This window comes from Gymnogyps californianus, chromosome 8, assembly GCF_018139145.2.
Source record: "Gymnogyps californianus isolate 813 chromosome 8, ASM1813914v2, whole genome shotgun sequence".
Lineage (NCBI taxonomy): Eukaryota > Metazoa > Chordata > Aves > Accipitriformes > Cathartidae > Gymnogyps > Gymnogyps californianus.
Window position 1 is genome coordinate 34,858,594 of NC_059478.1, and position 23,214 is coordinate 34,881,807.

Genomic DNA, 23,214 nt, shown 5'->3' on the forward strand with positions numbered 1-23,214 from the left:
CGTACTCAGGCTGGGTCAGGTAACTGCATTTCCCTTTGCAGGTCTTGACAATGGTCTTGGTTCATTCCTATTCTGCTTCTTCTCACATATTCTGTAATCGTGACGTCCTCGCCGTTTTGTGGCAGTATGAGGGCCACTCAGCCACTTAGGGCCGTGTTAATGCCGAGTGGTGCAGGCTCTCCAGATTGGGCCAGATTGCAACTTGCTTGCCCATATTAAAAAGAAATGAGTAAAGCTTTTAAAAGGATCGTAAAGCTTTTTTAGGAAGTCATGCTGTCACATTTTTATGAATTGCTTTTTTCCCCCCTAAAATTTGGTTTAAAATTAAACGAACACACAAAATAACAGGAGTCCACAACTGAGGAAGTTGAACAAACAAAGAAAAGAAATATGTGGATAGGACATTCATTTATCTCCAAACAGTGTTTGTTAGATGGGGATAACTTATAGATATTGAAACCAGATCATATGACTTCATTCAGTCTCTTGACTTTATTAAATGAGCTGAGGAAGGCACCAAGAAGCGATGTCCTCTGCAGAGGGGCCAGTCCTGCAGTCACCTTTTGGTCAATGAGAGCAAGGACGCCAGCTTTAGATCCGTATGAAGGACAACGGTGGTTTTATCGTTGGCCACATCACGTAAACGGGGAAGATCGTGCTGGCCTTTCAGCGCTTGCCCTTTCCTAAGGGGCAAGGGGTGTTGTTGCTGCCACCACCGTGGGGACATGATTTAACAAATCAGAGATTTCTGTTCAAGAATGTCCATTTTACACTGCCTTAGTGTTAGTCATTGCTAAGGAGATTATATAGAGGAAAGTCCTGTTGTTCAGCAAAAACACACAAGGGAAACACCCATTGATGTCAGCTTGACTGTTGCTGTGAATAATGGCTTCCTTCTTAATTGCAGTGTTGCACACACTGGTAGTTCTTATTTCAGAGATTTTTAATTAAGCCAAGGCAAAAGTAACTAATGCCTAGATGCCTAGTCCCTCCAGAGGTCCTCAGAGATGCAAAGGTGCGAAGAGATGATAGTAGCCTTTTCTAAAAGTTCATGAAAAAATGGTTAGTAGGAAAGCAATGAGGCACTGTATCTCCATTTTAATGCAGCAAATAAATCAGTTGTAAAGGCAGTAAGTAGCATATGTGGATAGATTTATTTATTAAACGCATCTCCACAGCCAAGTTTGTGCCCCACTAGGTGCCTACATAATGTGCACTAATATTGTTACTATCTCTGAGCATGACAACAGAAATATGGCCTGTGCATTGTATGTTATTCTATACGTATTTGTAAAAGGCAAACCTTTAATAAATCAGTGACACCAATTTGTTATTGGGTTGGTGTTTTAAGAGCAGGGGTATGGAGATGGGTTTGGCCCTTATAAGTATCAATAGAGTGAATGTGAAAATATATGCTTATGTACTTTATTGAGGAAAACTGTGTTGTTTGCATATATATTTTATTTTCCTGAAAACAGGTAATAAAAATTAATTGAGATCTAGCCATAAGCAGAACCTGGTGCCCTTCAGGCATGGAGAGCTAGCTCCTGGACATGGGCTGTGTCCCCAGGTGATGCAGCTTGAAATGGCTACGATGAAAGCAGCCTGGCGCTTCATGTCCCAGCAGGGCTCAGTGGGAAGGTTCAGTCTTGCAGAGGGCAAACAGAGGTTATGTGACTGTTTTGCTTTGATTTTGGTTCCGTTCGGTCCAAAATTAGAGAAGGCCCCAGCAGAAACGCATGGGTTTGAACTGGTGTGCAGAGCCACTTAATCAGCAAAGCTAAGGGTTGATTTTGGGTGGTCCGATGGGTGCTCGCACTGCAAAGGAGGTTGACTCATTTCACCTTTATTTGTTACAGACAAGCAGAATGATGTGGAGATTCCTTCTCCCACCCAGAAAGACAGAGAGAAGAAGAAAAAACAGCAGCTCATGACACAGATCAGTGGAGTGAAAAAATTAATGCATAGTTCAAGCTTAAATAACACCAGCATTTCACGATTTGGTGTGAAAACAGAAAAGGAAGACCATCTGGCCAAGGTATGACAGATTCTTGCAGTTCTGGGAGAATCGCTATTATCTGGAAGCCGGGATGGACTGGAGGGATGGACTCCCGCCCCCGCCCCCCCACCTTGTAAAACTGGAATCGGTATCCCTGAAGTGATGTGGCCATTCGAAATGCTGTAATTAATGGTACCAGGCCCTAACAGCATATTCTATGTTCATAAATTCCTTGAAAATATCCCTAAAATAATTTAAAAAATGTGATGAAGGCTGAGGAGAGCAATTATCAAACACAGGAATGTGTAACAACGCTACGTCCAGCAAACTGGCTGTGGGGCCTTTGTTTCTGCCAGGGTGTTTCTTCTTGCTACCTAGAAACACACATCACAGATAATTCCCCTGCCACAGAGAGAAATGTTGTCTCCTTGTACAAGTGCTTTGGCATCAGCCCCTCACAGTTACTCTGTGTTCGTGTACTTTATTAAGTACGTGTGTTCATGCACTTACATAATTACCATAATGAAGATTGAATTTGCGTCTTTTTAAACTTTTGGAAAATGCAAAAGACGCAGTGCAAGTGATAAATGCAGAATTGTCTTTAAAAATATTGTAACCGTTCTCTTTTTGTCCTTTCAAAAGGAACTGGAAGATCTGAATAAGTGGGGTCTCAACATATTTAATGTTGCAAGGTATTCCCACAACAGGCCGCTCACCTGCATTATGTACGCTATCTTTCAGGTTCGTGATTTTCTGATCAAATCTGCTGTCCTTTTACACACTATTTCAGTTTCTAATTGCTTTCTGTTTTGTTGCCTTCTACAGTATGACATCCTTATTTGATATATGCATGTATGCTTGTACCATTTATTATACAGGAGCGAGATCTACTAAAAACGTTCAAGATCTCATCAGACACTTTTGTAACGTACATGATGACGCTAGAAGACCACTACCATTCAGACGTAGCTTACCACAACAGCCTCCATGCTGCTGATGTTGCCCAGTCCACGCATGTTCTGCTCTCGACCCCCGCGCTGGACGTGAGTTACCTAGTTTGAGCTAAGTGCTTTGTGTCGGGCGGTCGTCGTGCTTAAAGGTGGGATGGCGGCTTAAAAGCACCACATTGCCTATGCGAACATAGGAGAAAAAGCTTAAGCTGAGTCAGTCGCCAGCAGCACTCAGACTTGCAAAAAGCAGTGTGCTGCCTGCTCTTCTGAGGGCTCAGTTTACTGCCAGGGAAATCGCCGCTAAGAAATTTCAGCAGCAGCTTTGCCTGTCATCTCTGTTTCATCTTAAAGAGCACATGCTGCTTGTAGACCTTGCTTCTGATGTCTTGTCCTCAGAAAACGAATTTAAAAAGCACCATTTGTTTCTCTAAATCAGCCTCCCAAACTGTTGAGAGAGAAAACACAAGGACTTTTCTGACGAATTCCTTTTGTCCTTCCTAGGCCGTCTTCACTGATTTGGAAATCCTTGCTGCAATTTTTGCAGCTGCAATTCATGATGTGGATCACCCCGGGGTCTCCAATCAATTTCTTATTAATACAAGTGAGTTTTGTTTCAAATACCATAACAACTTCATCTGCAAACTTGGAAACTAATGGAAATGCATTTTCCATTACAGCGAGGTCACAAATTACAACTTTCAGACTGCATTGCTTTCTCAAAATATTGTGCAGTAAACTAGTTAGACGTTTTGAAATAAAGCAGTAATTAAAATGAAATTCCTAACAAGGGCAGCTATTGTAGTACAATTTGCAAAGTGCCCTTGAATCTTGTGAATATTACTACTTGCTAACGCATAATAATTCTTCCAGTCCTGAGTGCAAATTTTATCATTAATATGAGACAAATAATGCTATTGCTATTGACAATGATAAAGCTAAATATTGTGGTTCATATTGTGTTCTGCAATAGGCTAAGCATGTATCTTGATTCCAAAATGTGGGTATTGTTCTTTTTTGGAAAGTGTGTTTGCAGGATTCATGCTTTCTGTTGTCAGTGATTCTGAAGCCCGTAACTAAGTCAACCGAGTACTATTTTGTTCATTAGAACCGAGCAAAGGGCTGTTTATATTATATACATATGTGCTCAGATTAGAAAACCGCACGCTCTTGGCACACATGAAGCAAAAAAAGAAAACTTTTCCCGATTTATTGCATACAGATAAACATTTCAGTACCCAGGACAAGCGTTTGCTGTTTGAAATCACACATTTCACATGCTGGAGTCGCATATTTGTGTTGCTTTGCTAGATTCCGAACTAGCCCTGATGTACAACGACGAATCTGTCTTGGAGAACCACCATCTTGCTGTGGGTTTCAAACTGCTTCAAGAGGAGCACTGTGACATCTTCCAGAACCTGACCAAGAAACAGCGTCAGACGCTCAGGAAGATGGTGATCGACATGGTATGAACTATGCACGCGCTGCTCCTCTTCTTAAATAAAAAACTGGCTGCTTTGTATGGTTGCCCGGACTGAGAGCCTGTTTTCACTTCTGTAAAGGTGTTGGCGACAGATATGTCCAAGCATATGAGTCTGCTAGCTGATCTGAAGACTATGGTGGAAACTAAGAAAGTGACCAGTTCAGGAGTCCTCCTTCTGGACAACTACACGGACAGAATACAGGTACGTCAGCCAAGTTTCCTGGATTTCAGGTATCCTGTTCAGCATTGAAGAAACCATGCTCCTGTTTTTACTGTGGCTTTTAAATGAACCATATATAGAAGCTACTGACCTAAATTTTCAGCAATCATTTTCTTCTGTTCTGCACCACAAAGAGGTACAAGGTGGTCCCGTATCTTTTAGGCAAAGGGGGTTATGTTTTTAACACCTAGAGCATGGAACTGCAAACACGCGTGTTCTTCTGAAGTTAATCTATAAGGCTGAGTTTTTGAGGGCTCCTGAATTTCCTTGCTGCTTTCTCCCATTTGTTTCTCCTGTCGAAAAAGTACAGCAAGATTGCTATAGCATTGCGAGATTGCAAGAATTTAATTTGTAACTCCATACCTAAAGCAACTCTCACACTGAGCTGAAATTAGGGACGTACAATCTGTTCCCTATATAATCTAATCCTTGATTTACAGAAATGACAAAGCAGTACTGGCACAAGGTTATATAGTTAGTAGGACAAGATACCTCCTGATCTTCTCTCCACTTTGATGGCCAACTTCTTAAGAACAGACTCATGGGAAAACTCTCCTTACATTTTTATTTAAGACTGCTGATGTTAAAACAGGTCGCTCTGTTGCTGTCTAAATCCTTGCGGCCCCAGTTAGTCAGGCACATATTTTTTGTGTGGAAGGGATATTACTCATTTAATAAAGTAGGAGTGTTTAACCATCTGAGAGCATGGAAATAAATTTTGAATGGTGGGAAGCACCTGCATTCAAAAACAAACCTGCATGATGTAATTAACGTTGCCACAACTGCACCCCGTGTAAGTATCGAGTTGTCTGAAAAACATACAGCACGTTTTACTTTTGAAGCGGACCGTAGCAGCTAGTCTCCTATACGGAGATGTTACGATGTTAATATTTTTATAGGCTGTTGCATAATCGAAGAGTCTTGTGGTTAAATGTTCTGAATTAAGCAAGCAGATACAGCTTGAAGCCGTCCTCTTTTTTCCATTTGATTTTATGAGTTTTCTGATTAATGTAATTGCAGGTTCTCCGAAATATGGTACATTGTGCGGACTTGAGTAATCCCACAAAGTCTCTGGAGCTGTACCGGCAGTGGACGGACAGGATCATGGAGGAGTTCTTCCAGCAGGGAGACAAAGAGCGAGAAAGAGGAATGGAAATCAGTCCAATGTGCGACAAACACACAGCGTCAGTGGAAAAATCACAGGTAATTGGCCGCGAGCTGCATTTTTGTACTGCCTAAGCTTGTATTTTTAAAGCAGAGACAAAATTCATCTGCCTTCTCTAGCACAATTAGGCAAACAGCCAGCGGTTCAGAGGGTTGGTTCGGACTGACCCTGACATCCAGCTGTGCCTGAAGCTCATATAGACTGGCAAGGCTGTTCTGTACCCCTTGGCGTCTCCTCATTTCCAAATGCGTGTTCCTCTTGCCCTGTTTGTGTCCCAGTTTCCAGAGCGAGTTGGTTTCCTTTCGTTCCCCAGGCTTGAAAAGCGCAATTCTGATCTGCCCTGCCTTCTGCCAGGTCCCTTCTGCCTTCAGGCCCTCCAGCCTCTTTAATTAGCACCTCCTAAACCTACTGACATCGTACCCCGTGTTAGACGTTTATAGCAATGCCAGCCCCATTGAACTGCAGGGTTAGGAGCTTCTCCCAGCTGAGATCCGCTTCAGGGCACTGGAAAAGTCTGGATGTCAGTCCTTATTCAGCCTCGTGCAGAACAGTTTTGCAGTGCGTGATCTGGCCGGTTAAGTTAGAGGTCTGATGGAGCTGCTGTGTGCCGGGTGAAGTCAAAGAAATATTTATTTATGTCAATACAAACCTTAAAAGGAGCTGGATATGTCTTCTTTTTCGAGATTAACTGGCTCATCCCTAGTTCTGATTCATAGATTAAACGGTTTCAAGGTCAGATTTTGTTCTGACCTGTGGAGCACAGGCCGTAAAATTTCACCCGGTTAGTCTGTAATGAAGCCGGTAATTTATGTTTGCCTAAACATATTCCAATCTTTATATAATAGTGTCTTGGTTGTTGTTTTTAAATGACTCTAGCAAGTCATCATCGAGGTTTTTCAGCTTGAATAAGTAACAAAATTGATGATAATTATTTCCAAATGTCCTCTTGGACTAAGCCAAGTGGTTTCAAAATTATTCACTCAACCGCATGGTGATTTTGTTGGAAAAATCTGTCTTATTTGTTAACCTAACAAGAAATGAATCCTTCGGCCAGGCTTGGCCAGCAAATGCCCATGTGCTCCGCATGTGAGCTCCAATTAAGTTTTTTTGTTTCACATATGCACTTCACAGAGGTTTCAGAATGGCATTTTCGCTATGCAAAAAGAACAGGAATTGCATGAAATGGCTACCACTGAAATCCCAACTAGTGGCAAAGGAGAAAGGGAGGTGGCATGTCCATTCTGGAGCGAAACAAGGAATTGATTGGAAAATAGCATGCAAGTATTTCAAAGCTCTAGATGTTACCTCTTTGCATCAAAAGATTTTAAGATCAGTGCTCAGCCATCTGGCCAGCTATTCCGTGATTTGGGATGTTTGTTTAAAGAAACAATGACCTGGTTACGAAGTGACCGATCTCTAGCCATTGCTGCTGTATAGCCCTTGCGTGGTGGCGAAGCCATCAGCTAACCATACAGAATTTTTTTGCGCTTTAAAAGTGCTCCGGAACATGTGCTGCAGGAAATTTTCATCACCTTTTTGTTTAAGCTGCCTCAACAGTATGTTACAATTGAATGTTAATGGTTCTATTGACATCCTGTTGTGTCTGAAGGAGGCATGTGTGATTTCCAAAGCAAGCATCTGCACGTTGAGTCTGGCCCCTCTGAGAGCCATTTTCCTGCTGCACAGAAATGTTGTCCAGCGGAGCGAGGAGAGAAGTGACACATTCTGCCAAGACGGAAGAATTTCAATCCTCTTTATGGCCATTCAGTTTTCTCCATCCTGGACGTACGTCCTCTTAGTCAGACAATTGAAAAATGATTTAGCTCAGAGCTTACGCGCCGACCGGCGGAAGGGCTGACGGGCTCGGCCACAACCCTCACTGTTTCCACCGCTGGCACGTCACTCCATGGGAGTCGGGCAACAGCGGTCTGTCCGCCTTCGTGCGGGAGGAGGACTTCTTGGGATGAGCTGACCTGCCTTCTGCGCTCTTTCCAAAACAAAATGAAAGGAAAGGAAATCTCTACCCGGGCCGGCTCCACAGAGAAAGACGGTGGCTGCTTTGGCAGAGTAGAGGAGAACTGCTGAAATGTTTAAAGATGCAGGACCATGGAGCAGTTCAGAATAGGTACAAACTACACACCGTAGTAAAATACGCCTAAAGGTCAAACTTCAGCCCGTAAAAGCAGTGGCATTCGGCGCTAGGGCGGGTGCTCGCTCTGGGAGCACTGGCGTTTTCACAGCCGCCAGCCACACCAGTACCCTGGGGTAACGGCAGAGCTGCCACAAACGCGCCAGCCTTGTCCGCAGTCACCAGGGAATCCTGTCTGAGAGACAGCAAGCTTTCTCAATGCGTAGGGTAGAGGCAGCGATCGTCTTAAAATGACTCTGTGCACTGACAGCTGGTAAGAGGCATCCCTCGGTGGGATGTTCTGTCTTCAGAGCGATGGCTTACCCCAGCTTCTGCAGGGCAGGGGTTGATCCGCTAGTCAGGAAGGGACGTCTGCAGGGATATTTAAAATCACGCGTGCAGCCAGGGATGGGATTGGCAGCTCCGTCGCCGAGTTTCCTGGTGGTTCCTGCTTTGTGTTAAACTTTCAACCAAGGTTTGCTTTTGGACAAGACATCAACCTAGCCCAACGTTGTAGGTGCAGCTTTGGGTATCAGATGATTACGTCTGCAATTAGACTGTGCTGGTTTGGGGACTTGCTCTGGGGCGGGTATTTTGCTTGTAAAAATCAGGTATTAACAGCATTTGAACTTTTTCAATACCCATCTGCTCCTAGCCGTTCCCTTCCCCTAAGAGTGCACGTTCCTGTGTTTCTCAGGTGGGATTCATCGACTACATTGTCCATCCGCTCTGGGAGACGTGGGCTGACCTGGTGCAGCCCGATGCCCAGGACATCCTGGACACGCTGGAGGACAACAGGAACTGGTACCAGAGCATGATACCTCAGAGCCCATCTCCTCCGCTGGAGGAGCGGGGCAGGGACTGTCAGAGCCTGATGGAGAAGTTCCAGTTTGAACTGACGCTGGAGGAGGAGGATTCGGATGGACCGGAGAAGGACGGCGAGAGCATCGCCTACTTCAGCAATACAAAGACACTCTGCGTGGCCGACCCAGGGGAAGAGGATTCACAGAGGGAGGCGAACATAGAAATTGTGACAGAAGACACGTCTCCCGTCGACACATAATGTCCTGTACCCGTGTGAGTGGATTTTAAACACTTAATGAGCGTGCAAGCAGTCTCACGGACTAGCCTGCAGCCTGGGTCTGAGGCCTGTGTCTAACATTGGCTGAAAGATCTTCCCAGCTACTTGAGATTGGAGTCAGGGTTAAAGATCGTGTAGTGAATGATTGCTCAGGAAATTAACAGGTGATTTACATTGTGGCTTAAGCCTTGTCAGCTAAGAGCATCGCGTTGTCCTGGAGCTGGCTTGAGTCGTGACTGAAGAGTAAATGACACACAACTGAGAGATTTTATACTGTTAGTTTTGGAATTTATACCAGTTAGACTGATAGAAACTACTGATTAATAACTCTCCATATAAACCTGTCCACCTGACCACCTGTCTGCAGACCTGTGTGCCTTCTTTGTAAACACTTTCATGTCTTTTCAAGAGTCTATTAATTAAATACACGGAGTTTAGTATAAAAAGCGACACAAAGTGTTTCAAAATTGACGGATACTTTTTTGATTCTTCCTGTTACAAGAAGCAGTCTTCCTTTTTTCATGGGCAATACCTGTCACTTTATTGCAGTTAATCACTTTTACAGACGAAACAGAAGGGAAACCCTCTGTTTTGCATTACTGCACCTTTAATTGTCTTCTTAACACCCCAGGCGACCCATTTAAAGTCACTTCATGCCGTCGTGCACCATCTCTGTTCGCTTGCTAGGAATAACAGTATTTTCTCCTCAACGGGGCTTTATTTTTGTCGTGCGCAGGATAGAGGGTAGTTTGTTTCCATGGCGCAGCGCAGTACATATATAAGTAAGCGTGATAAGGCAGCGTGTGACGTGCGTTCCCCCTCGGCAGCTCCTTGGCTCAGTGGAATTTGCACGCTCGGATATTTGTGTTTCTCTCGCCTATCGTTCACGTTTCCTAGGTTTAGGTCCACCGTCCTCCTCCTGCACTGCCTTGAGCTCTAACACCTCCATTACTGTTTATAACAGTGTATTTATTACGTAATGTATATACTGTAATGTTTTGTAAGTTATTAATTTATATGAATTAACATTGCCTGTCGGCGGCGATGTTAATTGTGTAGAAAACTCGGAATAAGAGTTGCCTTTTTTTCTTGTAACCTTTTGTATTGCATAAAATACAAGAACCTGAACATAGCTGAAGAGACAGACGCAACCCAGGAAGGGCATTTGGGTGGCAGCCGCCCGTGGGGGGTTCGTCTTCACGGCGAGCCGGGGCGGGGGGTCCGGACCCCAGGGCAGCAGGCGAGCGGTTGGAAGTGCTGAAAACCTGGGGGGGGAACCAAAAAAAAAAAGAAACCCCCACGAACGGGCCAGCTTTTAAGTGTCACGTTCCAATTTCTGAACAACCCAATGTGAATTTCTATGACGAAAATGTGAACTGATGTAATAATTGTGCTGTGAAACTTCTTCTGACAAAGCTTGTCCGGCATCGTGAGCGGTGTCAGTCTCAGTTTGTAAAATATGTTTCAAAACTTTTGGTCCAACTTGTGACTAACTAGTTAATGAAAATAGCACAGTTGTGCATGATCAATGGGTTTGTATGTCTGTTGAACACTGCATTGTTCCAGGTGGTTATTTTATTGTTTCCAAAAGTTTCACACAATGTATGTTATAGTATTATATATTGTGTTCAGATGCATTCTTAAGAGATTTTTATATGAAGTGAATAAATGAAAGCATGACCCTGCCTGCGGCTCTTCGTGCTGCTTTTTTTAACAGGTCGGCGTGGGCGGTATCGCAACCGCAGGCGAAGGCGGCTGCGCTCGCTGTGCTCGGCTGGGACCCGGCTGGCACCGGGGCTACGGTAAAAAACCCTCCCGTGGCCGAAACCCGGCGGACACGCAGAGCCCTTGTCTTACGAACGGGAAGAGAAGGGTTTCTGCAGCCAGAGGGCACGGCCGCCCTCTCCATCGTGCCGGCTGCGAGACCTTCGCCTTCCTGAGCGGCAGCCGGCGGCGGAGCGGGGCCGGTGCCGGTGGCAGCGGCGACAGGAAGGCGGTGCAGACAGGAAGGCGATGGCCGCAGCCGGCAGCGCAGCCTTCGCCCGGCGCGGGGCGGCACCGGGGCCGGCTCGCGGGATGCTTTCATGTCCTGGCCTGACCCAAAACAACTGACTTTCCAGTAAAATAACATCCTGCTGGCAGGCGGTGGGGGTGGGGGTGAGGGGACAGCGGGGACCCTGCGCCACCGGGGACTCCCCGCTGGGCCGCCCTCGCTGCGGGTGATGCCGGGGGAGCCGGCGGTGCCTGGAGGAGGAGGAGACCCTGCTGTAGCACCCCGTGGGTTTCCGCAGGCTTTCCCCAGGCTCGCTGGCTCCGAAATGAAGCCGCGTGAAAGCGCAGATCCCCCATCCCGCGCCTGCCTTCCCACCCAGCGCTTCGTGGGAGCAGTGATTACCAACCCACCTTCACGCGAACACCTCCCGTCCCGGTGGAAGGGGGGCTTCAACCTCAGCTGACCCCGGGGCTTGGCAGCAGGCGTTGGGGCTGGATGTGGGGACAGCCCCGTGCCGACCAGCCGCAACGCCTCCCGGGGTGTTTCTCCCAGCACTTCGCTAGGGTTTTAACCGCCGGTGAAAACTTCTTGGCAGTGCTGATACCGATTTCTCTTTTTCCGGTGAATTCACCCCTATGCATCGTTCGCATGCGCCTTTGCTGTGGCGGCTGCATCCAGGCCGTGCCCGGCGCTGCGCCCGTGGCTCCCAGGGATGCACAGAGATGGGGAACGGGTTATCGGGCTGGAAAAACATTTGGAGTTCTTGGGTGGAGAAAGTGGCCAGCTAGGACAGACAGCCAAGAGCTGAAGGTGCAGGTGAACCACCGAGCCACAGCCAGCAGACATGTTAGGAAGGGAGGTGGTGTGCCCCGGGTGCGGGGCCGACACGGGCAAGGGGTGCTCTGCCCTGGCCCCCTCCCCTCCGCCAGCCTTTGCTTGCTTTATTTCTTTCCCTTCCAGTGACCTAGTTCTGCCAGGCAGCGGCTTCACCGTGAGTACATGCAAACACGGCGGTGTTGCTCTGGCGCCGAAATAACAGCCTCCTTTCACTTCCCCTTCTCAGCAGCAGCAGAGAAAACACTCCGATGGCAGCTATGTTGCAAAACCAACCCGAATCCTTTCTGTTTTCCTTCCACTTTGGGGGTGGGAAATCCCAGTTCAGGTGCGGGGTGGCTTTCTGGCTCAGTTTTCCTCCTTTCCTCGCGGGATGAGGACGCGTCTTGGCTCTGCTTTATCGTCCTCGCGTCCAAAACTCCCGCTGGCCCCCAGCACCCCGTGGGGTTTGCATGGTTTCCTTCAGCATCGGAAGCACGTCAGCGTGGAGGCAGCGATGCGGTGCTTCCTCCTCGCTCGTTAGCCGCCCGGATGGACAGTGCCGATGGGTGCCTGCTCTCCCTCCCCGGTGGTCCCCGCCGCGGGTGCAGCCGTGCTGCCTCCAGCGATCCCCCAGCAGGTCCTGGCTGCGCCCGGAAGGGCTGGGAATCGCCGCTGCTTAGATATCGAGGGGGAAAAGCAGGATGAAAAACAAAACCTGCAGGAAAACAGGGTGCAAAAAGCATGCCTTTCCGGAGAGGGGGTGGCTCCCAGGTCTGCAACTGGAGCGTGCAACCAGGTGTGCGACCGTGGCGTGCAACCAGCCGTGCAACTACGGCGGGCAACTGCGGTGGGCAAGCGCAACGTGCAACCAGGGAATGCAAGCGGGCTGTGCAGCCCGGGTGTGCAGCGGGGGTGTGCGACGCTCACGGGGGCCGGGTCGATGGTGGAGGACCCCAGCCCAGCCGGAGGGGCTCGGGACCTTCCGCCTCGGGGTCATGGGACGAGGGGGAGCACGCGCTGTCCCCTCCTTGCTGCCGGCATTAATGGTGGATGTTACTATCAGCCCCTACTTCAGCAGTGGCCGAGTGGCAGCCGTCCTCGAGGTCATAGTTCCCCGCTGAGGCCACAGAGCTGGGGTTTCAGGGGGGGATTTCCATCAGCTGTAAACCCGCCCGCGGGCATCGATCCTGGGGATGAGCCGCTGTTTGCTCTGTGCCTGGAGCAGAGCCGGCCCTTCCTGGCTGGCCGGGCCGTGGGGACAAGGGTCCTGTGGAGCCCCTGCCGCTGCCAGGAAACTTCTGACCCGGAGGTCGGCGTTGTTAATAGAAACCATGATGCAAAGAAATAAAATAATAAACCGGCTCTGTTGCTTTTTCCCATGGCGCACAGGCGTTGTGCCTGCTCTGCTGGGTGTCGGGACGGTTTTCCATGTTCTTTTTTTCCCCCCGGTCCCTAGGAGTTAGGGATGAGCGCGGCGTTTCCACCTGCCATCCGCCGCAGCGATGCACGCCAGCGGCTGCAAGCCGGTGCCGGTCCCTGGCGCAGCCCGTGTCGCTCACGGTGTCCTCCACCGGTGACAAGTGTTGAAGAAATCTTGGGTTTCTTTCAAGGAAATGCTTCGAGAATGCGGATTTCTCGTCTGAATAACAACATGCAGTGGCAGCTTTGTGCCAAGCCATCGGGCCGGCGTTTGTGGGTGTCCCATGCCCCTCACTGCGGGCCTGGCTGGGGACAGGGACCCGGGTCCCTGCGCTGGGGCCACCAGATGCCGAACATCGGGATGGCTGAAGCCACAGCGCTTGCCTCCAGTTTGCACCAGTAGCAAAAACGCCTTTAGGAATGTGCTTTTATTGCAATGGGTGCTCGGTGCCTGGCAGCTGAATGCTTCTGCTCACGTTCTGGCCCCACCAAGGTTTGCTTCACGTCCATCACGTTCGCATGGGGGATGCCCCATGTCCCCGAGCACACCACGGTCCGCAGCACTGTGTCCCTCTGTGTGCCCACCAGCGGGATGGAGCATTTCCCAGGTGTCATGGTTTAACCCCAGCCGGCAGCTAAGCACCACGCAGCCGCTCTCTCACTGCCCCCCCCCCCTGGGATGGGGGAGAGAATCAGGAAAAAAAAACCTCGTGAGTTGAGATAAAGACAGTTTAATAGGACAGAAGGAATGAAAAACAATGATAATAATAATATGACAATAGTAATACTAAAAGAATTAAACTATACAAAGCAAGTGGTGCACAACGCAATTGCTCACCACTTGTTGACCGATGCCCAGTTACTTCCCGAGCCGCGATCCACCCCTCCCAGCCAGCTCCCCCAGTTTATATACTGGGCATGATGCCATATGGTATGGAATATCCCTTTGGCCAGTTTGGGTCAGCTGTCCTGGCTGTGTCCCCTCCCACTTCTTGTGCCCCTCCAGCCTTCTTGCTGGCTGGGCACGAGAAGCTGAGAAATCCTTGACTTGGTATAAACACTACTTAGTTACAACTAAAAACATCAGTGTGTTATCAACGTTATTCTCATACCAAATCCAAAACACAGCACTGTAGCAGCTACTAGGAAGAAAATTAACTCTGTCCTAGCTGAAACCAGGACACCAGGTTATAATCCAACCCTAAGGATTTGCAAAGTGCTGGAAGCGGTTTGCTAACCGAGGAGATTGAGGTGCCACTGGCTTAGAGTTCACCTAAAAGTCCTACAGATGAAAAATAAGAAATGAAAATCCGAAGCGCTGACAGTTTCGTAGTCAAAAACAGGAAGGAGCTGGGGGCTGGTGCACAAAGCACAGATTTTATCGAGCCTGCGGCGCTGGAACGGAGCCTGAGGGCCCACAGCACCAGTAGCCTCCGTGTGAAGGGGAGGTGGGTCTCCCGGTCTGGCAGCGAGGACGCCGGCTGGGATCCCAGGGCTGGCCGGGAAGGACAGGGCAGGTTGTGGCCCAGCTGATGCGATTCAAGATGCGTTTTGGTGTTTTAGTTCTCCCAAACGTCCCTTTTAGGGTGACACAAGGAGCACGTCCCTGAGGGCTCCCTGTCCCCAAGGTCCCCCAAGGTGCTGGTGAAGGGCTGACCCATGGGGGACAGCAGGACCAGCCTGGGGACATCCTCATCCCCACGGCAAGCTTCTCATTGCAGAGACAAGATTGCTGCAATTAAAAAAAAATATATATATATTGCAGAAGAGATTTCCCTGCAGGAGGGGGTGGTTGCTGGCGGCGGGTCCTGCCGCGGGTCCCACACTGGGTCCCCAGCTCCCCTGGGTCCCCCCGGCCCCCGTTGCTGGTGTTCGAAGCAGTTTCGGATGGGCCCAAGCAGAGGATTTTGTTTACACGAAATAGTTTTGTTTTATTTCTTCTTTTGTCTTTGCCACCCTCCCACCGCGCTGCCTGGGATGGGCCCTGCGAGCGGCCCTGCTCTGGCCGGGCATCGCACCATGCTTCAGGGTGCACCCCGCGGTGGCTTGGGGTGCAGCACGGCACGTGTTGGGGTGCAGCACGCTGCAGTTCAGGGTGCACCGCGCCGCATTTCGGGGCTGACTGGCCGGCCTGGGGAGGGGGTCACCGCCACGCTGCCGACAGATTGCAGCCTGTGACAACAGCGGGGCCGGGGAGCCGTCCCCAGGGAGCGCGGGTCCCCACGGCGCGGGGCTCAGCCCACCGCAGCGCCCACTGCCAGCCCCATCCTGCCCGCGCGCGGCTGCCTGCACAGCTGTACAGCTCCCATCCTGCCCGCGCGCGGCTGCCTGCACAGCTGTACAGCTCCCATCCTGCCCGCACGCGGCTGCCTGCACAGCTGTACAGCTCCCATCCTGCCCGCACTCGGCTGCCTGCACAGCTGTACAGCTCCCATCCTGCCCGCACTCGGCTGCCTGCACAGCTGTACAGCTCCCATCCTGCCCGCACTCGGCTGCCTGCACAGCTGTACAGCTCCATCTGCCGAGGCCCCAGACCACTGCACAGCGCAGCGCATGCTGCGGGACGCCGCACAGCCGGGATGTGCGCAGCGGGGACGTCCACTGCGGGGACACAGCTTGGACACGCACGGCAGGGACATGCGCCGCGGGGACACAGAGGCGGTCGGGGTCCAGCACAGCTGGAGCCATGCACAGCTGGAGACGCAGGCAGCTGGAACGCTTCATGGCAGGGCCCCAAACAGCTGGAGACAGGTCCGGCTGCAGTCGCACGCAGCCAGGGCCGTGCACAGCTGGAGCGGTGCACAGCTGGGACCGTGTACTGCTGGAGGGGTGCACGGCTGGGCCCCCCCCGCACAGCTGGATCCCTGCACAGCTGGATCCCTGCACAGCTGGAGCTTGAGCACAGCTGGTGCTTGAGCACAGCTGGATCCCCGCACAGCTGGAGCCATGCACAGCTGGATTCCTGCACAGCTGGATCCCCGCACAGCTGGAGCCATGCACAGCTGGAGCCATGCACAGCTGGATCCCCGCACATCTGGAACCCCGCACAGCTGGAGGCAGTGACTCCAGGCCTGCTTTGGGGTGCTCACCTTTGGGGATCTCTCTGCCTTCCCTGCCACGTCGCACAGATGTTTCCCAGCACGAGCCCCTGCCCTCTCCCCGCTCCGACGCGCCCCAGCATCGCTCCCTCGTGCTCCGTAGCAGCTCACGGTTTCGCATCCGCCGTGCTGATGTGCGAGTGCAGCTGGCCGGACCCAAACAGACCCGTCGGACCCATCGCCCAGCCACGGCCCCGCTTCTTTGTCTCCCACCTTCTGTCCCTCCCATCTAACGCACACCGCCTTCGGCTCCCGCACTTTTTTCACAGGGTCTTCCTACATGGATCTTGCAGAAAAATCATTTTTTTTACCAGGGAGGGATAAAGGTTTCTTCCCTGGCAATGTGGGCCGCATTGCTGGTGGCTGGAGGACGCAGTCACGTGAAGTGCATTGACGGGTGCTCGACCGAACGTGACATTGCCATCACATCAAAGGTGGGGAGTCACGAGGCTCGAGGTTAAACACCGCAGCAGCAATAAGCTCGAGCGTTTGACTTCCATTTGCCTTGAACCAGGCTGGCCATCATCTCTCCACGAAGCGTGCTCTCACCCAGCCTGCAGCAGACATCTGGAAACACCCTCGAAGGGTGAAGGAGACACTGGGAAGGACCAGGCCCTTTGCAGGGGGTTGGAGAGCATCTTCTCGGGGCTTTGGAAACCAGTGGGGGCAAACGCTTTCCCTCCTGCCTGCCCAGGGCACCGCAGGTCTTCGTTAACAGCACCCTCTGCCTCAGGGCTACCTGTGGCCCTGCAGACCCTGCGCCTGGCTCTTGGGCAGGCTGGGTGCCGTGCCTATGCAGCAGCCGGGGCGATCACCCATAGGAGCACCCCGATGCCTGAGCAACGGCCCTTTCCGCAGCAAAATACAGGCAAATCCTTGCAGCAGCCCCAAAGCACGCTCTTAGGGCTGGGGGAGCAGAGGTAGGAGCAGCAGAACGGTGGTAAGAATATTTTCCGCGTTAAAATAACATATTTTTTCCATAACCTCATTCTCAGCTGAGCTATTTGAGTTGAAACCTTCCCCCCCCCCAAAAAAAATCAGCCTGAGGCAGGCAACTGTCAGAAAGCGGCAGCGTGAGTGGGGGGTGCCCGGCTGCAGCGGCGGAGGGGGGGGGAGCGGGACGTGCTCCCCGAGGGTGCCCATGCCAGCCGCATCTCCGGCCGAGCTGCACCCACCCGTGCAGCAAGCGAGGGCTCCAGCTTGCACCGGGTTTTGCTGGACCCGGGTTGTGGGTTGTGCCGGTTCGGCTCCCGTGAGGATGCAGCAGAGCCCTGTAGCTCCCAGGGAGCGCGCGTTTGCTCCCGCATGGTCAAGGCGGTTGGGTTTTTTAAAAACTACTTAACGTTAATAAGCCATCGCGCCTAGAGGGGAAAAAACCAGTTTGAAATGTTGTTGGATTTGGACCAGCGTAAAAATTCCCGGTTCATCATCTTCCACCCGGGCTCCCCATCGTGGGCAGCGGGGCAGCGTGGCTACGTCTCGCAGCGTGCGCAGGCAGGCGCTGGGGGCAGCGGGCAGGCAGGCAGCACGCGGGGCACCCAGGGGCACCCAGGGCTGTGCTCACCCGCTCCCCCCGGCACCGCGGGGAGAAGCCCCCCAAGCCGGCGCCGGAGCAGAAACCGGGTGCTAGGCAGTGCATCTTCGGCTCCATTTATTTTGTTTTGCTGCGGATCGTAGGTAATCCCGGCCTTGTTCTTTGAATTTTTTCCCCCTTGCTAATTGATACTCTAATTAAGCTAACGCTTAAACTACGGGGAAGAGTGGAACAGCGCAGGAGCTCAGAGCCTGCTTTTATTTGTTCTCATGTCTAACGAGGGAACAGTGTCCAAACACATGAAGTTTCTTTGAAATACCCACAGCCGACAACCGTTCCTATAGAGTTTATTTTACATTTCAAAGCTGACGCCTGCTTCAACACCCCCCCGCGTGCTGCTGAGCCTCCCCTTCCACCCTTGGGGTGCAGCATTACAAATTAAATGAACGCCTCTTTGGGCAGAATTGGATGAAACGGTATTTTTGGGGCTCTCTGCGTGCGTGCCCAATACACTGCGATGCGGGGTGGTGGGGTGCCCCCCAGCCCGGCGAGGTGTTGGGAGCCGGGGTGCAGCGCTGACCCCCCACCCGGGCTCGGGGCCACACGGGGAGGCCCATTCCCATCCTGGAAGCGTGCTCGAGGCCGAAGCCCTCGCTGATGAAATCCAAAATGGGCTTCATAATATTTAGGACCAGGCGTGCGGTGTGAAGCGGGGCTGCTGGCTGCAAACCCCCATGCCTGTGGGGCACACGAGGATTTTTTCGGTGTTCCTGAATGCCCTCTTTCTAGCCAAAAAAAAAAAAGCAATTAACAATATTCCCTCTGCCACCTCTTTTCTGAACAGTTGGGCGGTTTGTCCCTTTCAGGCCCAGAAACGGTGACAACCTGGCTGGGCGCGGGGCTGCAGAGGTGCCAGGGGCCGGGGTTTCGGCTCCGAGCCCTGTCCCCATCCCGTGCGGAAGGACGGCAGGGCTGGAGCATCCTCAGGGCAGCCCTCAGCTGTGCCTCATCCCCGGCGGGGTGTGGGACCGGGGTGCTGGGGCAGTGATTAACCTCATTTGGCCTTGATTAGCAGGGGTGTGGGGTGGGGGCCAGGAGGAGCTCTGGGTGCAGGGGAGGTTGCTGAGAGGAAGAGGGAGCAGAGGCAGGTAGGCTTCAGTGCGGTGCATGCAGAAGGTGGCTTTCCCGGCTGGGTGGAGGTGGGTTTCGGTTGCTGCTCCACCAGCGGTGCTGGTAAATGGGTATTTCTGAACGCGGCACTTCTTTGCGGTGCGATTTGCAGCGATACGGAGCAGGAATCCCAGCCGCGCTGGCAGGAGCAGCTCGCAGGGCGTGCGTGGGGCTCCCATCCTGCCTTTACGCCCCAGGGCGTAGCCTAATTACCTCTGCTTACATGATAGCTATTAAATAAGGCAGAGTTGGCTCCGGCAGCGTTAAATCGCTCCTTGAGCGAGCACGTTGCGCCTCTGCTCTGCCAACAGTTCCGTGCCACAGGGGCACCCGGCCGCTGCTTGGCGGAGGGGCCCTGCTCGGCAAAATGTGAGTTTTTGGGGGCACCGAGCAGGGCTGCCGGCTCCGGTGCGTGGGTGCACGCCGCCCTCCGTGCCCCCCGTCCTGGTGCTGGAGGCGGTCGGTGCTACGAGACGCCGTGTTCGGTTTCAGGGCAACCGCTGCCCGTTTCCAACCCTGTTGTGACTTGTGCCGCGGTCGTGATTAGAGGGGTTGCTCGCGCCGAGGGTGGTTTGGGGCCCTGTGGGATGCTGCTGTGCTGGTTCTCAGCCTGGGCTGGGTGCTTTGGGGGGTGCAGAGCGTTTTGCAGGGCGCTCCTCGGGGGCCAGCCGCGATTGCATGCCCCCCCACACACACATCGGGGCTGTTTCCCTGCGTGGTGGTGGGGCCGAGTGCCGGGTGAAGGCAAGAGGCAGGAGTGCAGCATGTGCCTGTGCCGTGCCCCGCTCCTCTTGCTTTCCCCGGTGAGCTTCTTCCACGCTGAAGTTTTGCATGGATAAACTGCCTCTGGATAGCCTAGTGCATTGAGGCTCCCTTTAAACGCAGAATAAGCACGTTTTTTCCCCGGCGCTGTTGGGAAAGCAGGCACCCCGTCCGGCTCTCCCGCCTCTCTGAGCACGCATCCCCGAAGGGCTATGGCACTGCGGGCGAGGGCTCGCTCCCGCCTCTCTCCTCGGAGCAGCTCGCTGAGATGGAAAGGGCTCGGCGGCTCTTTGTGCATGGGAAAACCCGGGATGAATAGAGCAAAAAAACTAATAGAGCAGAAGGTAACGGGCTTTATTGTGGAGCGAGGAGCAGCTGCGTCCTGAAAGGGGCCCCGTGCCCGGGGATGCGGGCGGGCGCTGCTCTTCTCCTCCTTCCAGCCCTGGGCGGCCCGTGGTCCCTGGTGCTCCTAGCCGGGGTGGTGGCAATGAGCTCCCCGTGACGGGCAGGAAGGGATGAGCCGGGGGCTGGTAGGGAGAAGCATTTTAAGCAAGGAATCTTGTAAATATGTCCCTTTACCAGAGCCCGAACGGCAGCCCGTGCGAGGGTTTGCGTTTGTCTTTAGCCGTCCTACAGCAAAGCACAAACGTTCGCAGTGAGACTCCTGCATCCCGGGATTTATAACCTCCAGCAAAGGCTCACCGACCTCCAGCGGCCTGCAGGGAAGCCACTAATTTTTTAGGGGAAGAGGCAAATGGTTGAACTTTGTCGGAAAGTCTATTTTGCAGGTGATGGGGGAGAAATCCCCAGCGTGCGTGTGGTGATGGGAGCCATCGGTAATGTGGCTGCCAGGGGGTCTGGCCTCATCCGCTGTGTTTCCACCAGGAACAGATAAAGGATGAGCTTGTTTTTAGTCAAGGTTTAATTACGGTTTAGCGAAAGGGTTGTGGAGCCATGTATGCGGAGTTGTAAACAATCCACCGGCTCCCCGTTAATGCCGGGGGATTTGCCAGGGCCAGATCCTGCGCGGGGATGAGGCTGGCGGATTTGGGCTTTATTTAGCAAATCCCCGTCCGCGCTGTGCCCCACGTTCCTCACCCGCCCGGGGCCACCGTGTCCCCGGCCGGCCAGGGGACGAGCCGGGCTCCTCCGCTCCCGCGGTGCCTGTCACATGTACCTAAAGCATGACTCTGCTTGGGTATGAGTAATGCACTCCGGTGACTCATTTTCTGCCCTTTTTTTTTTTTTTCTTTTTTTTATAAGGCCGTTGACTTCGTCTGTTGATGTTTACTTGCAGCCTCCTAATGCGTATCCTTCAGGAGCTGCCTGAGATTTCCAGCGCTTTTGCTGAGAAATGTCCATGTGTCCGCTAGCGTGGTTGGAAATCGTTTGGAAATCCGTAAATACCAATTTTACCTTGAAATGAGAGGGGCTTGGCGGCACGCTGCCCTCCCGGGGGAGACGGGTGTGCTCCAGCAACGACCCGGCTCTCCCTGCGCCTCTTGGCTTTGAGAAGAGCCGGTGCAGGGAGCAGGTTCGTGGTGTCGTTAGCGCGGGGTTAATTTTGCTCTCGGGAAGACGAGTTTCGGTCTTGCCACATGGCGGGAATTATTTCATAAGGTTGAGGCACCCCGCAGAGCCGACCGAAGCTGGAGCTGGGCTGCGCTTAGCAATGATCCATGGGTTTCCCACCTGGGCTAATGCGGTATCTGCCGGTGCAATGTGGAGGCTGCCATAACTCAGCACTGAAATGGAGGAATTTGGTGAAGATAACTTATTTACCCGTTGCCCAGCTTGGGAGGGGGTTCGCAGGGGAGGTTACAGCTCTTCTCGCTTGTTTAAGGAATATTAAGCCCTGCCGAGAAGCATCACAAGAGCTGTGGGAGGTGGGCTTGTCGGGTCTGTCCCGGCTGGAAGCGGAGCCGCTGGGATGCGGGAAGGCTCCAGCAGCACCGTGCCCTGCTGTGCAACAGCTATATGAATTTCAGAGGATAAGCGTTATTTTGGTGTGTCCGGGAGGGATTTGGACACGGCAGATGCGTGCCCGTCACCTGGGTATCCTGCCATGGGTGCCAGCCTGGTTCCTCGGGGTGTTTTGGGGCTGGTCTGGGGTGGGGGGGGACGACAGCGGAGCGATGTTCAGCGCGCTGCGCTCGCCTCGGGATTACAAACGGATTTCCCGAAGGCGCTGGGCACCCTGCCCTGCGACCCTGCTGCCCGTGCTGAAAGCGCAGGCAGCCGAGGCAGGTCGCAGGAGCTCCTTGCGGGGATTAAACAAACCATCTGTTAAATAATCCCGTCCCTCTGCCGGAGCGTGCGGTGCTGTTTCGGGCCGGCTGGGATGGGTGAGGGCTGCGGCCGGGGATGCTTTGGGGCTGGGGACGCTCAATGCCGGAGGCTCTGTTGTGGCGTTGAAGCTCATTTCCCCACTGGTGTATCCAAACCCTCGGAGGTACTTGGCTTTTGGGGTTTTTTTTAATGGGAAAAAGGGGATATTTTTTTTTTAAGGGGGGGGGGGGGAAGGATTTTTTTTTTTTTTTTTTTTTTAAATGGGAAAAAAGCTGCAGGTATTCCTCTCCCCGCTTGCGAGCAGGGTGAAGTCCTGAGAAATGCGTGTGGCTGGCTGGGGTGGTCCTAAAGATGGTGATGCAGGGCGAGAGGTAGAAGTTAAGTTTCCATCACAGATGCAAGGTCACGCTGAAAAGCCGCATTTTGCGAGCGCCGAAACGGGCTGGTTGTGCTTAAAACCCGGCGGGGAGCGGAGGTGGGGGGGAGGCAGCTCCTCTGCCCACGCAGGTTGGTGCCGGTGGTCATAATCCCCGTCTTCGCTGGGCGCTGAGCTGCGGCGGTGGCCTTGGGGACAGACCCACGTGTGCCCCCGGCCTGGGTGTCCTCTGCCCCTGGGACGGGGCTGTCCCTTGCAGCGGTGGGTGCTGTTTCAGATGAGCACGCCAGGGACGCGGGTCCTGTTCTCGCAGCCGTGTGTGGGGGCTACTTCAGTGCAAGCGTAAGGGATTTTAAAGCATCTTTCCTGCCAGCAAAAAAATAGCGTAACCGAACTTTTGGAGCTGGTTAAAGCCAAATTTGCCAGAACCGATTTTGCATCTCGCATATTTACTGGGGTAATCCTAACCCCATAACTCCTACGTTGGCATTGCCTGTCACCTCCAGCCAACCTCCCCCCTGCCCTTGTAGCAGCTCTGAGAAATGGTTTTCAAGGCGGCGAGGGTCGCACGCCCCGTCGGGGGGGCTGGCCGGGGGGAGGCGAGGCTCTGTGCCAGGGGGGCTGGATGCTGTGGCTGGCAGAGGGAGATGGGGGGACGTGGCAGCGTGCTGGGACAGGCTCGTAGCCTCTGCCTCGGGTGGCATCTCACAGGGAGCGGTGGCACCAGCTCCTGC

At 52.7% G+C, this 23,214-nt stretch overlaps 1 protein-coding gene across 3 annotated transcripts in view; it reads left to right on the forward strand.

Annotated features, from left to right (window-relative positions):
- Positions 1–10,235, forward strand: part of PDE4B (phosphodiesterase 4B) — a 219,695-nt gene extending 209,460 nt beyond the window's left edge. For all 3 annotated transcript variants that reach the window (XM_050900637.1, XM_050900638.1, XM_050900639.1), the window contains 8 exons: positions 1,860–2,038; positions 2,642–2,740; positions 2,878–3,042; positions 3,451–3,550; positions 4,258–4,412; positions 4,509–4,631; positions 5,670–5,852; positions 8,640–10,235. In XM_050900637.1, the coding sequence (XP_050756594.1) occupies positions 1,860–2,038; positions 2,642–2,740; positions 2,878–3,042; positions 3,451–3,550; positions 4,258–4,412; positions 4,509–4,631; positions 5,670–5,852; positions 8,640–9,005 (1,370 nt within the window). In that variant the 3' untranslated portion in view covers positions 9,006–10,235. The remainder of the gene's footprint in view (positions 1–1,859; positions 2,039–2,641; positions 2,741–2,877; positions 3,043–3,450; positions 3,551–4,257; positions 4,413–4,508; positions 4,632–5,669; positions 5,853–8,639) is intronic.
- The last annotated feature ends 12,979 nt before the right edge of the window (positions 10,236–23,214 follow it).